The following is a 16,041-nucleotide window of genomic DNA, read 5'->3' on the forward strand; positions in this document are numbered from 1 at the left end:
CCATCTTGTAATGGTTAACATTAACAATATACTAACAATTCAAAGAGTACATTGCAGGTTAAAATAATCTGTCATTAAAAAGTTACAACATTTTGTTAATGTTTAACCGAGTTACTTGAAAAACCAAAACCTTGGTGTTAATTGAAAACCAGATTGAAAATCTGAAAACCTCAATAAAACATGTTTTGGGTGGTATAATTGCTCACTGTGTTATTTAAACACCCTTGCAAATAATTTTTTTTTTATTAGTATTCCAGCACTTTCTAGATACCTAACGAAAGTCTGTAATAATCAATTTGGTGTCAGTACTTTGAAATGTAGTCACTTGTCCTTCCGACGCCATATTGTTTTCGGTTATTGGAAGTATTGTGTTTGACCTGCGTCAGGTCAATTAGAAAAAATAGTCCTGCTCGCTAAGACAAAATTCAAATAGATTAAAATAAGCACATAATCATAGAAATATTGCAATTCAAAAATATTACAAAAGCTTTGTTGTCATAATACTTCCATCTCTTACAAAAAATAAAGCACATATTGATCGGTGGTGGAGCGATATACTAAGGTAAATTTGCAATGTGGAAAAAGGGGAAGGTAAAGAGAACAGACCGCGGAATATTTAGGCGGTTCTATGTGGCAATATCCCACTTCCAGTTGAATCCCACTTGCCGACGATCTCTAAGTCAAGTTCAGGCTATCAATAGCCTTCCTTGACAAAAAGGATCCTGAACCAGATTATAGCATGGGTATAACTTCAAATGAAAAATGGCTGCAACATATGTTAAGTTTAGCTATAGGTACAAACCATTTTCTTCTTCTTGACATAGGGAGGGGCTGGGATTTTATATCAGTATATAGAATAATAATTTTTTTCCAACAGTTGCCGGATTTAAACATTTTTTATTTGATAACTTACATTGTCAAGTAATGGGGGAATTATTGATTTTTTTTTTTCCGGCCTTGGCTGAATAAAAATTAGCTCAAATTTGGAATATTTTTTTTTTTCAATCATGTTTTATATCAACCTTTTTGAATATTCACATTTAGAAAGGAAAATCATACACAATTTGAAATAAGAAAGTTAATAAATACCATTGTTAGTTAAAGTCATACATTTATCAGCAACGTCACAGCATAAAATGAGGTAGAATTGGGGGACTCTGAAATACGTAGCTGTTTTTCACTGTTTGTGTTCAGGTGATATCTTTTTAATGATTTATTTATTCTATGCAGTATAAACATTTATCAAAGAGTAATCAAGGGAACCAAGGTTATGGCAGTAATCAAAAGAATGTAATCCAGGCACAAAGACCAGACATGGAAAACAGACATACACAACAAAGAACATAAAGTAACTAAAACCATACATACAAAGTAACAAAAGCAAATGAGCAACTAGGACCCCACTAAAAACTGGGAGCATGGACTAGGTGCACCGGTACGGTAAGCGTCCTCTGCTTTTCTAGAAACACCCGCCAAGTTGCTCATAAAAAGTCAAGTCCGGGGTAGACAAACGAGGAAAGGAAAACCATGACCCGTTGAATAAATCAGTTTTCATGGTGTAGATGGATACACCATAACAATCCACGAGTTCATGATGACGACCATAAAACTTCTGTAGTGATGACTTAAATCTTGTAGCAACATAACCCTGTTCCAGAAGCCTAATTGTTAGAGTTCTAGCATGATACAAAAAGTCTGCATAGTTTCAGCAGATATTTTGCATTTCAGGATGAGCATATTCATAAAATCTACTTGGATTTTGTATGAGAATGTTACATGTAGCTCACAGAATACTACTCCATTACATCTTTGACATATTATTCCTCATTTCCACCACTTTATAGAATGAGAGCTACAGTAACTTGAAGTTGTAGAAATATTTGTCACTCCAACAGATAGTTGTCATTAATTTTGAATTGACTGATCATGGTATAACGTCCTATGGCAGATATGTCATGCAGGGTGCAGGGTGAGATGATCATTGACCAATCAAACAGACCCTGCTTTGCACTAGTCCAAAAGGCTGAGACAGATCTTAAGCTTGATTCCATCAGCTCACATAAGCAACAGTCAGCAGGTAGGTATGTCACCCCACTCGGTCACATTACTCTACTCTGAGTCAACCAGTCGTCACTTTGTATCCTTAAATATTGCTAGCTTGGAGCATTTGTTTGTTTGTTGGGGTTTAACGTCCGAGCAGCAATATTTCAGCTATATTCAGACGCAGCAGTGTCTACCAATTTGAAAGTCTTTGATTTGACCCGTTTAGGAAATATTTTTAGAATTAAGTGTTTGCAATGGTTATATTTCGCATATTGTTTTGAAACTAGGCGGTTTGCATCCATATGTTTTGGCCATTGTACAAGAGAAAAATGGATTACCTAGGCAATGCTGATGATTTAGATCCATTGAGAGGTACCTGTAAGTAGGCAAAAGACAGATGTTATATATTAGTGGATTAAATGGGCGAAAAGGAAGGTTCACTCCCCTAGGGAAATCAGTAACACATACTTTTCATTCATGTGTTTTCCCAAAAATTTTATCCCCACCGAAAAATTCCAAGTCACGATCCGCTTACCAAAAAATAATGTGAACATACTGAAAAAAAAAATATAGTGTTTAAGTACAAATACAATGTTGCATTTCCAAAACAAACACTAAGCCAAATACAAAATATCAGCTTTTACGAAACTCGCACAGGATGAGAGCATGCATGGGGGATGTGGGAAAATGGTAAAAATAATAATACCTTTTTCCATTATTTTCTTGCAATTTTAGTTCCTAAAGTTCGTGCAAGATAAGGCCGTATTTTGACAATAAGCCAGCTGATGATGAAGAGGGAACGACAGGGGACTGAAATGTTCCATATACCTTTCTTCATTTAAATTACACTTGATTACTATTACATACATCACATCTGTCTATGTATAAATGCTAAGCTACATTTAAACAGTATATCTGCTGTGTACAAGTTGTACCAAATTCTGTACATGTTATAACTTGCATAAAGTTAAGTTATAACTCGTACAGATTTTGCCTGTACATGCCATATCATGTTTAAATACTTTCCAAATAAAATGATTTCAACTTGTACAATATTGAAATGAATCTTTTTAAGTATTATCACATGAAATAGAAAATGGAAATGTGATAAAAATTACTAAATGATAGCTATAGGTATGAAAGAACTTAATTATTACATTAGAAAAGACATACACAGAGATTTCTTCTTAAATGTCTATGTTCATGAATTTACAAAATAACTCAGGATCCGGGCTCTGTTAAACCATTTTATGTCACTAATATTGTTAGGGACTTCTTGCGCACGTAATTTCAGTCCTTTTCATTCGCATATGATTTGCATAATTTTATGTTACTACTCCACATTAAGCTGCAGATTGGTGCTCTGTCTACTGTCGTAGCTTCATAGCTTTAGCTATATATAAGATGAAAATGTACTACTTAAATATCATACACATGTGTTCTATGTTTGTTTTTTTTTTACTCGTATGAGCATGGAAAGTTTACATTATTAGTAATCAAGGGAACCAAGATTCAAACGGAAATCAAAAGAATGTCAGTAATTCAGGGACAGAGACCAGACATGGAAAACAGACAAACACCACAAAGAACATAAAGTAACTAAAATAATACATACAAAGTAACAAAAGTAAAAGAGCAATTTGGACTGCAATAAAAACTGGGAACATGGACCAGGTGCAACGGTAGGGTAAGTGTCCTCTGCTTTTCTAGAAACACCCGCCGAGTTGCTCATAAAAGTCAAGTCCGGGGTACACGAAAGAGGAAAGGAAAACTGACACGTTAAAAAACAAATCAGTTTCTATGGCCCATGTGTCTGAATCGGAAACGAGCATTGTCAGGTCAACAACTACTGAAGTGTTTGATGATCCTATGAATAAATATAGTGAGAGAAAGATTGTTAGTAAATTAGCATTAAGTGGAGGACAGGGACACCTGTATCGTATTTTGTAAGAAATATTGTAAAAGAGTTGAAAGTGTAAGTGCAGAAAAATGAAAGTGATGTGTAATTCCAAATGTCAAAAACTTGTAGCAATAAGTACAAATGTAAATAAATCATAAATGTTATAATATGTACAAAATTACAACTTGTACGCATCATATCAACCAAATTTCATTTTTTACGTTTAACAAAATTAGACCGGGTCAATTTGGTGAGCGAAACAGTGCGTATAAAGGCTAAAAACCACTAATTCCACTTCCCATAGGCTTCTATGCTAATTTCACAATATTCAATGGCTTCTCTGGACTTTACCTTAACTTTAACCTGCAGAGGACTATATATCAGCTTGATTCTACATATGTCAGCTCACAATCCTCAGAATGGCATGTGGGGTTAGCAGACTTGCAGTGCAGTACTGGTCACCGGAAGTGAAGGGTCTATAAATAGCATGGGAAATCCCAGTGTTTTCACAAGATAGGGGTATATTTAAAAATCATTATGGAGATTAGGCTTCACATCACAAGAAGCAAAATGCACCTATAAAATGTACAGAAATGTTTTTCCTTTCAGAAACTGTTTAAATTTTTTAAATAAGATAAGAACTTTTTTCACAGCACTATGAGGAACAGGGGTAATTTCTGCGTAGGACTATTTTTGCGTACGTTCCAAATGCTCATTGGTTGAATTGGTGGTCTGTAGCCTAAAGAGTCACTTTTTGTCTTAGAAAAAATAAATAACTATACAGGTATCTTCCTACACACATACTGAATGCATTTGCAAAGTTTCAGTGAAATGTGACAAGCACTTTTTTAAATATTTGATTTTTAAATATAGGGTAACCAAGTTGTGCGAGCAAAAAAGTGACAATATTCTACCATACTTAAATGCATTAAATATTTGCAAAGAACTTTTTCTGACTTTTCAAATAAAAAATATCAATCACAACTTGTTTTTTAACAATATTAATGAAGAAATAGTTTTAAAAGTAATCATTTTCTGAGAAATTGGTCTATTTTTAAAAATTTATTTCTGACATGCCTCCCCCTTTTTCTTGATCACATGTCAAAAATCCTAAATCTTTAAATTTTCACAAAAGGTGATATATTTGGCTTTAAATTTGTAAATACAGTGTTTTCACATTAAAACATGAATAGTAAAGGGCACCTAAAGCAAAAAAAGTACTCAATAATGGATTTTCCATGTTGCCATAGGGGAATGCTTATATGGCCTTAACCGCAGTAATGAAAGTGAGTTTTTCCTCATTTCTAACCTAATTTTTGCTCAAATCTACACAAAACTTGATTTCAAGTGCTTATTACCACCATATTTAGGTAAATATAGCCCTCAAAGTTTAATATTTGATATTTTTACTAAATTTTCTACACTTTTTACAAGACAGGACATAAAAATCAGCCAAAAAGACCAATTTTCCATAATTTGGACCTATAACTTAAAAAAATGCATATTTTGAAGGATTTTTGTAGTGTATTCCTCTCATGGCAAAGTTAACAAGATCTTCAAGTAGTTTAAAGCTATTTCAAAAAACTTTTCATTTTGCCATGGCTTCAACTTAAGGCTAAAAACCACTAATTCCACTTCCCATAGGCTTCTATGCTAATTTCACAATATTCAATGGCTTCTCTGGACTTTACCTTAACTTTAACCTGCAGAGGACTATATATCAGCTTGATTCTACATATGTCAGCTCACAATCCTCAGAATGGCATGTGGGGTTAGCAGACTTGCAGTGCAGTACTGGTCACCGGAAGTGAAGGGTCTATAAATAGCATGGGAAATCCCAGTGTTTTCACAAAATAGGGGTATATTTAAAAATCATTATGGAGATTAGGCTTCACATCACAAGAAGCAAAATGCACCTATAAAATGTACAGAAATGTTTTTCCTTTCAGAAACTGTTTAAATTTTTTAAATAAGATAAGAACTTTTTTCACAGCACTATGAGGAACAGGGGTAATTTCTGCGTAGGACTATTTTTGCGTACGTTCCAAATGCTCATTGGTTGAATTGGTGGTCTGTAGCCTATAAATGTAACTGAAACCTTTTAGTTGTCGAATTTATGTTCATTCATCTAGATTTTCTTTTTTTTTTTACTGGTTAAAGAGTCGCTATCTAGTTTATGTTGTCCTGTATATAAGATTGGATGTGTTGTATTTTTCATTATTTACATACATGTTATTGTGTACTAACTTGCTACAACACATACGTCAAAATGTTGCTCTTCGTATTTCTGAAAAATGGGTTATCAAAATGAAATACCTATAACTACATATCCTTTGCAAAAGATAATCATTTTGACAGACATGTTTGATATTATGTGAATGTCGCAGTTTTTGAAATTGTCGAAAAAGTAATACAATTTGTGTTCACGATCCTAAACTTGCTTCATTAACAATTACACAAGCTGCAATACGTAACGTATATCATCGATCGATCTGTTTCTGATCATTTCTTTAATTGACAGTGTGACGGGAATGATGTAGCCTTTCTTTAAAATATTTTACTATATCATTCATATTCAAGATAACCACTTAACCCCTTGAGTGTCATGATATTTTGCTTTTACTCCCTTTGAGGGCCAAGGATTGGCCAAGAAGCTATTCACAAGAACATTTGTCTTGCGTTTGGTTTTTCATTGTTGATGTCAACTGTGTTACTTACAGGTTTATTCGAAATCACCACAACTATTTATTTTCAACTGAATTCCAAGTTTTTATTTAACCTGAGCTAGTCGATTTAGCTCTGACTCCAGAAAAATATGCAACGGTTGTGAAACATGACTGAAGAAAGAGGGTGGAAATCCAGTGATTTTCTATAAAAACTATGAATTTTGAGCATTTTAACAGCACACCATCCCCAGTTGGATCAACCTATATAGTTTAGTATTTATCATTCCTAATGTTTGCCAAATTGAAAATAATGAAAATGAGGTGACGTCCAGTTGCTGATGACGTTACAAATATTGTGATGACGCACAAGACAACAAAGTCAAACATGTATTTTTGAAAATGTCGATACGATCTTCAAAGGTAAACCAGCTGTTCATAGTAAACATTCCTGTAATTATACTGAAAAATGTAGTACTGAAACAATACTGTAAAACACAATACTGAAAACTTACTGAAACGGACAGTACTGAAAAAGTGCTGTAAAAGACAGTACTGAAAATGTACTGTGAAATTCAGTAATGGAACAGTACTTTAAAATTCAGTAATGAAACAGTACTGTAAATGACAGTAATGGAACAGTACTGTAAAATTCAGTAATGAAACATTACTGTAAAAGACAGTGCTGTAATGTCACTGTAAAAGACAGCACTGTAACATTACTGTAATAGATAGACAGTACTGTAACATCACTGTAAAAGACAGCACTGTTTCAGTTGTCATTACAACAGTACAATTTCAGTACAAAATAGAAATGTATTAGTTTAGCATTGGTAAATTATTGGTAGTGTAGTCTTCCAGGCAGAGCCACATTTATTATGTGCTAGTTTATAGAGGCAACAACCAGCAGGGAAGCACAACATTATTATGTGTCCATGGCAACCATTGACTACTGATCTCCTATAACCTTTGTGCATAGTAGAAGCATTTTTTAATTTTTTTTAACATTTGTATGATCTGGCTTGTCATTCAACTCTCAATCTTCTGCCCTCAAGTCTAACTCAGATCCATGAGACCACAGAGGTAGTTTTTCAGTTTATATGAAGATATGACACTTCATATGAACTTCTTTTTTTTTTAAATGGATGGGAATGGGAGTGAAGGGGAATGGAAATGATGAATGCTATCCCTTTTTCACCCCTGTATATAACCACCATGCAACTATACCTGTAACAACCATTTGTGTGAGACCTGACAGGGTAGTCAAAGACTTTAAAAATAATCTTCAGTACCTTTTAAAAACTGAAAAAATTGTATTTAGCTGTTAAGTTGATGTGATTTTTTCTATTCCACAGTGGTGGTTGTGACATTACTATTTCTGGAAATAATTTGAACAGTATATACAAACCCCAGATGAAGTCGTATCTTACAAATGATGTAGAACAGGTAAGTATTATATATAGCCTACATAGGAAAGGTGAGAAGTTTTATCTCTTATGTGACTTCAATCACCAAAAATAAGTTGTTTCTGATTTTTAAAAAAATTCTTTGAAAAAGAAGGACCTATTTTTTATCATGTCCAGCATAATCTCTGATCATATTTGGCAGAACATGTTCATTATTCATTCAGTATATACCTTTTTTTCATGGATGACGATGTGAATGTGTCTAGTTTTTTTTTTTTTTTTGTTACATGACAAATGCAGTCTTTATCCAGAATGGTGGCTGAACTTTAATGGGAATGACCTATCATTCCAGTTAGACACACGTGTATACCATACTTTTTTCAACTTATAAATTGATGTGGCGTATAAAGCAAGTTCAGTTGAAAAGTTTAGGGGTAAAAACTTGTCCTTCATTATATTCATTTGTTTTTGTTTGTTACAGTTGTCTGACTGCACAGCATCTGGCTCAACTTTACTGGTTTGCAAGTCACCAAATGTAACAGATAAAGAAACCAGTTTTACATATGGACTGGTTCTAGATGGTGTCACCACCTACAGTAATCTTAGTAACCAGTTCAGTCATGCTATGGTCGATGTTGTCAATGATCCAATTGTGACACGCAAGGAATATGATGATTATAAAATGCTGTTTTCTGATACAATTACAATTATGGTGAGTTGCATTCTAATTGAAGGCCGATCTAGCATCACTTATGGTGTGACCTAACAGAAAACCAGATCAGTTTTCAATTAGATTTGGTTACTTGTTCTTCTGTAAATTGTGAACGAGGATATGTTACTCACCTAAGAATTCTATCAAAGGATAAGTTGATTTTTGGTCAATTTTCATTTTTCTAAGTTGTATTCAAAGGTTGGGAACATAATAAAATAAGTCAAAACAATTAAGTTAAATTTTAGGGGGAAAATTCCGGCCACTTTTTCCCCACTTCAGATCAATATTTGTAACCAGTCTTTTTATCTGCACTTTCCAACCATAAGTGGTTATTTATAGAAGGTGGAGATACTGTCTGCATTAAAGCTGCATTAGCTGTCATTTTTGTAAATTATTGTTTCTGTTGAAATATACCTTAACTTTGAATTATTTTTACCACATTGTACTTTTCCTGTATAATTTCATTTGATATCCACAAATAAAATGTGTTAAATACATGAAATAGGTGTCTATATATTTATTGTCTTGCAAGACAAAAAATCGACCTAGATAAATCTGTATGCATGTGACTTCTGGTGACCTTAATCCATGCATGTGCTGTAAAGGTCTCTTTTTTAAAAACAAATCTGATTGCAAAGCAAAAGTGGTAATCAATGGCAAGGAAGACCATCGGACTCAGGTCGTAAAAGACAAAAGTTCAAATAAAATGCAAGGATCCATTCAAAATTTACATATTGTGATATAAAGTGGCACAAATATGGTCAGTAACTGTCATTATTTATTTGAAAACTAATCAAGAAATAGATGAAATGAATTGTTAACAAGACATGTGCTTACCTGTGTATCCGTTATTGTTATTTTTACCAAGATTAAAGTATTTTTAACTCAGGTTAATGTCCTGTTGGCAATCTTCAGAAGTAATGGTGAAAAATAATTAGATCTGAGCTATCAATCTTTTATGATTAAAAAAAAACGTTTTTTTCACAATATTCTGAAGGTATTATCAACATTTATTGCTTCAATTGCATTACTACAAACTTATTTCATTTTATCGGCAAAATTCAGTAGAATCAAAAGTGAACAAATTTGACAGCTAATGCAGCTTTAACACGTTTTAAAAATATTAACAAAAATGTAGTCTTATGGACCTTTCAGAGCTTACTTGAAGGCATGTTTACACTTGTTAAAGACCTTCGATGATGTCAGAAAGTATTTACTATTTGTTATTAGGTTATATGCTGGTGCATCTGTTGCATTTCACCATATCTGTCCTTTTTCTATATTTATCTTCAGCATGTTTCTTAGGTGAGCCTGATTGTTCTGCTTGGCTGATTTACAAACTTGATGCTATTGAATATTTTGGATTCAAAAATGACATGCCTCAAAGGTCTTTAGACCACAGTCATGGTAAAAAAGTGATTAACTCATGACCAATGTCATAAATGTTTGCCGGCCTTTTTTGCGACGTCATACATAAATTTTACCAAATTTTACAGACGTCACAACAGAATTTTACTCTCAAGCAGTCACCATTTCTTGCAATGCATAGGCTGTGTCTATTAAAAAATATGAAGAATTAGTCCTATTAGAATAAAAAAAAATCATGGAAACTCCATCTTATCATTGTTTTCGCCATTTATGTCATTATTTAACAATGCAACATAAATGGCCAGCCTGTGGTAAAACAATGGTAAAATGGAGTTATAAATGGCCAGCCTGTGGTAAAACAATGGTAAAATGGAGTTATAAATGGCCAGCCCGTGGTAAAACAATGGTAAAATGGAGTTATAAATGGCCAGCCTGTGGTAAAACAATGGTAAAATGGAGTTTTCCTTGATTTATTTTGATTCCCTACAGAATCAATTTAGAACCACCTCAGTGTTAACCTTGAGTGCAGGAGGTGGTGGGTTCAATCTCCAGCCAAGGCTCACCAAAGGCTTAAATAGTGGTATCAAAACGTAAAGCACATAGAAGGTGGAATCACACTAGTTGGCTTAATTAGAATAATAACAGTGACAGATCCAGAGTTTTAGGTAAGGGGGGGCCCAAAAAAATTTCTTGGCAGGATCACAAAGTGAGTGTTTTTCATGATTTAACACACACAATTTTCAACAATTTTTTTTTCAAATGGGGGCCTGGCCACTGAATAAGTGTACAAGTGGAGTGACATGCCTACATATGAGTTGTTACGGCTTTGAGCTAACACAATAAAAACCTGGGATAGTGTGTTAGTATAAATCTGTTTAATTGATCAATCTAAGTTATTTTAGTTAGTTTATGTTCTTTGTTGTGTGTGTCTGTTTTCCATATCTGGTCTTTGTCCGTGGATTACATTCTTTTGATTTCCACTAGAATGTTGGTTCCCTTGATTAGCTTAAAACTACAACCAATCAATCAATCAAGCGAGCAATCAAGTATTTTGGAGAAAAATAAATTCAGACTGAATTCCAGAATTTTACATGCATTGGGCTGGTGTTGTTATTAGATTCCTAATAAAAATTAGTCAGCTGCCTAAATCAAAATTTAAGGACTACAGAATTAGGCTGGCCATTTATACTTCCATGTAAATGATTTCCTCACATAACTGTAGATTGCTGTGATGCATTGCATGAAATGCACTCAGATGAATAGCATGACAACCAAATGCTGTAGTTACTGAAAAGATAATACATTAAACAAGTATAGCTGGGTCTCAGATAATTTTATTGCTTTATGATTTCAGGGTTCTCATCTGAAAGCTGCATGTACTCAGAATTTAAAAGTAACCATCAGGAATGTCAATTGTATAATAGAATCTGTTACCAATGAAAGTATTGTATTTAAACCTGACATTGAATTCCCTGGCATTAATATAGAGGATGCTGATATAATGGTGAGTTAAGAGGAGGATTAAATTTATAGAACTAGGGCTCTTGTGAGTGTATCTCCTAGTTGATATGGTCCCTTTTAAATGTAACCATGATGATGTTGTCAGTATGAAGACCAGTTCTAGACAGGTGATAAGTTTGCATTGTCAGTAAATATAATCTGAGAAGGTAATAATTTGGAATTACATATATAAGAATAGTGGCCAGAACTTAAGGAGAAACAGGGTTGCCATCTGGGCAAAGTGGAACCTACTTAATCAGAGTACTGCCATGTGGGAAAAGTGGAACCTACTTAATCAGAGTACTGCCATATGGGCAAAGTGGAACCTACTTAATCAGAGTACTGCCATATGGGCAAAGTGGAACCTACTTAATCAGAGTACTGCCATGTGGGCAAAGTGGAACCTACTTAATCAGAGTACTGCCATGTGGGAAAAGTGGAACCTACTTAATCAGAGTACTGCCACATGGGCAAAGTGGAACCTACTTAATCAGAGTACTGCCATGTGGGAAAAGTGTAACCTACTTAATCAGAGTACTGCCATCTGGGTAAAGTGTAACCCACTTAATCAGAGTACTGCCATCTGGGCAAAGTGGAACCTACTTGATCAGAGTACTGCAATCTGGGTGAAGTGTAACCTACTTAATCAGAATACTGCATCTGGGCAAAGTGGAACCTACTTAATCAGAGTACTCCAACATCCTAATCAGTTTATATTTTGACACTTATTTGCTTTCACTTTATAAACAACACCCCTATTCTGACAATGTTAACATTTTAGTTTATACTGATACTATGACCTTTGAACTACCTGTGTAATATGTATCAGTTATCATCCTTCCTATAACCTTTGACCTTTGGAACAGTTCATGTGGTAATGTGGGAGATTCTCCCCATTGACACTGTCTCAAATTTTTATGTAAGAATTGAATCATTAAGTATTTTTCACAGAATAGGTTGTAATTTTACCCAAAAACCTCCCACAAATTGTATGTTATTATGTGGAAGATTGTGAATTAGTCTTTGATTGGTTGGAGTCTCGCCATATTGTGGGAGATTTAACAGGTATGCTTTCCCTTTGTTTATATCATTAGTGCCCCACCAATAAAGTGACAGAGACCTTATTGTTTTTACTTTGTCTGTCCCTTTATCCATTTCACAAATGTTGGCAAAAACTTTACTTAGTATCGAGCTCAATTTTTTTTTAATTGGTGATATGCATATTATATTATACCATCTTGTCCATCTGTCCATTCATCCGTCTGTCTGTTTCACTTTTTTGTAGCAGATACTCAGCTTCTATTCGAGAGAATGATTAGTTACTTGATACTTAGGTGGGGGTATTCTTAGCACAATGTAGGGTGCACCATCTTCTTTAATTTCGGTATACTCATATAAAAATTTTGGGAAAAATCCTAATTTACTGTAAAAAATCAGGTGATTTTCCGTAACTTTTGAACAATAGTATTAAGAGATGGTGATTAAATCTTGCAAAATTGACTTATATCTAACATGATGATGATGATTTATGCTTTATTTGATCTAAATAACAAGTGACTGTTTTCAAAGTGACCTACATATTACACTTGATTGTTACACGTCACTGCACATTAATACTTCAGGATCAGGTATATATTGTAGGTTGTTTTAAGTAGCAAATCTGTAAAATAAGTGAGATGAAGAATCAAACAAAAGATATCCTCATTCAAGACTGGGAAAATCTCTAAAGTGCACAAAATTAAAATTAATCTACAATACATCTAAAGCACAACCTTATTCACGATGAAAATAAATCAATGCAACAACTTAACCACATTTCCATGGACATTAACATTACAAATAAAGTCCTGAACTTACGCATTCCAGTAAGTCAAAATCTGACTGATCTTGAAATTCACAATTATATGTATCAAGTTTTATTCAGCCAAATTCAAATATCAAAACATTCTTACATTCTTGTTTGGAATTCCAAAGCATTGAAAAGAATGATTCTCTTGTTAGTTCAAAGAGGAACAAAAATGTGACCTCGAATGACTGAGATTTCCCTATCATGCACTTCACATATGTAAGATTTGATAGAAAGAGTAATCAAAGGAACCAAGATTCTTGTGGAAATTAAAAGAATGTAATCCAGGGGAAAATACCAGACATGGAAAACAGACACACAACAAAGAACATAAAATAACCAAAATAATACATACAAAGTAACAATAGTAAACGAACAACTCAGACTCCACAAAAAGCTGGGAGCATGGACCAGGTGCACCAGTAGGGTAAGCGTCCTCTTCTTTTCTAGAAACACCCACCAAGTTGCTCATAAAAAATTAAGCCCAGGGTAGACGAAAGAGGAAAGGAAAACTATGACATGTTGAACAAATCAGTTCTCATAGTGCAGATGAATACACCGCAACAATCCAAGAGTTCATGATTATGACCATAAAAATTCTGTAGTGATGACTTCCAAGTTGTAGCAACATAATGCTGTTTCAGAAGCCAAATTGTAAGAAGTCTTGAACAAACACATTTTTCTGCTTCTATTGGGAAGAAATAATTTTCTTTAAAACTTTGACATGATGGATTACCATTGTCTCAAAATGTGTGTACTTATGGATTTCCCTCCTTCTTGTTTTCGATATGAATATTGTAACTTGTTATAAGTAGGGGTAAACTTCAACCAGAAATTGTGTACAACCTCTTGAAGTAAACTACCATTAAATAATATTATAAAAAGTTAATTGGAAGTGAGAAGTGCATGTTGAAGTAGTAAAATTGGTTTTCATAAGATGTTTCCTGATGTAAGCAAGGATTTAAATTGTATTATGTTCTTAATGAACCAAGATGGTGATTAGTGTAAGTTTTTGAAAGAAGTTAATGCAGTACTGATAGTGGTGAATAGTAAGTATAACATATTGATTTGATACCAAGATGGTGACTAGTGTAAGTCTTTGATAAAAGTTTATTCAGTAGTAGTTGTGGTGAATAGAAAGTATAGTATTATAATGGTGACTAGTGTAAGTCTTTGACTGAAGTTAATGCAGAAGTGATAGTGGTGAATGGTAAGATTAAGATATTAGTTTGATACCAAGATGGTGACTAGTGTAAGTCTTTGATAGAAGTTTATAAAATTTTGATAGAAGTTAAATATAACATTCTGGTTTTATACAATGTACCAAGATGTTTGATTTTAATGAAAGTTGACATGAATGATTCTTAGGGTATTCTGCACAACTGCATTTGGATTTTTGATCCATTAAATAAGGGTAACAACAAAACTACCGAACATTAATCCGATCAATTATAGCCATAGTGTTTATTTATGGAATAGAGGAGTAAAGCCACTTATTTCAAGGTATATCTAAAAAAAAATTAAGAGGAAAAGGGAAAAATGAAGAGATCTTCAATGTTTAGCTCAAAGAGCTTTACAAAAGTCTCCATTTGTCGAAGTTGTATGATAACACCTTGTAATATTTATTGTCCTTGAAAGACAAAAGATGAACTAGGTGAATGGTTTAGGATGCTTGGAGCTTTCAGTTAAAGTTAAGATTTCTAAAAATACACTACACTATAGAAACATACATAAAAAATACATAACTTTTATGAAACTTGATACATTGTATTTAGCAAGGACACTATATTCTTTTTTTGTGTATCACAAGGAAATTTTGATGCTCTAAAACAGTACTTGCCTTAAGCCACTAGCCCTAATCCGAAAGCTAGTAAAAAAATTTTCACTCTAGTTTAACAATGTGTATTTTTCTTGTTTGGGGCTAGCTGAATCCTATATATTCCTCTTTAATAGGGCTAGTCATTGAGAATTTTGAAAGAAAGGACTGCTAAAATTTGTGGGAGTTACGGCTCTCATATTATAAAGTTTGAATTTCCCATAATATACCCCTCTAGCAGCATCAGTACAACTCTTCTGAAACAACTTATAAGAAATAAAAGAAACTTGGTAGTCAGTATGTATATATTACATGAATTCTTGAAAGTTATTTATTAAATTATTGGAGCTTAATTTTATTTATTACCTGAAACGCTTTTTAAGTTTATTTTCTTTGGGACAGGGGGCAGATAACTTTGATAAAATATTAATGTTCTTACTTTTGTAATAAATTTTGAGGTACAAATCTTGTTTTTCTTCTGATGATGGTAGTGATTAACACACACACGGGCTACTTGTAAGACATACAGGAAATCTTCATTGGAAATAAGTGTTTTTTATCCTTGAATGTGCATACATATCATACACTGATGTTCTGAGTTTAGTAGAAAATTTATTGCATCAACATTCTAAGAATCTTTCAATGTTATTGAATTTTCTGTTTATATATGATATATTTATTCACATGACTACTTAAGGACCCTTGAGAACTACTTTAGTGTCAGTCCCTGTAAGAATCAGGCAGTTGGTGAAACATGATATGAAAAACCCATCATTTTGATAGTGGT

The 16,041-nt window shown here is 33.5% G+C and overlaps 1 protein-coding gene across 7 annotated transcripts in view; it reads left to right on the top strand.

The window, feature by feature from the left end:
- LOC148621015 (uncharacterized) overlaps window positions 1–16,041 on the top strand; it is a 100,400-nt gene that overhangs the window by 55,581 nt on the left and 28,778 nt on the right. For all 7 annotated transcript variants that reach the window (XM_088575004.1, XM_088575001.1, XM_088575007.1 and 4 more), the window contains 3 exons: window positions 7,962–8,052; window positions 8,494–8,724; window positions 11,447–11,596. In XM_088575004.1, the coding sequence (XP_088431130.1) occupies window positions 7,962–8,052; window positions 8,494–8,724; window positions 11,447–11,596 (472 nt within the window). The remainder of the gene's footprint in view (window positions 1–7,961; window positions 8,053–8,493; window positions 8,725–11,446; window positions 11,597–16,041) is intronic.

This window comes from Perna viridis, chromosome 3, assembly GCF_037379345.1.
Source record: "Perna viridis isolate PV_CMFRI_1.1 ecotype Kerala chromosome 3, ASM3737934v1, whole genome shotgun sequence".
Lineage (NCBI taxonomy): Eukaryota > Metazoa > Mollusca > Bivalvia > Mytilida > Mytilidae > Perna > Perna viridis.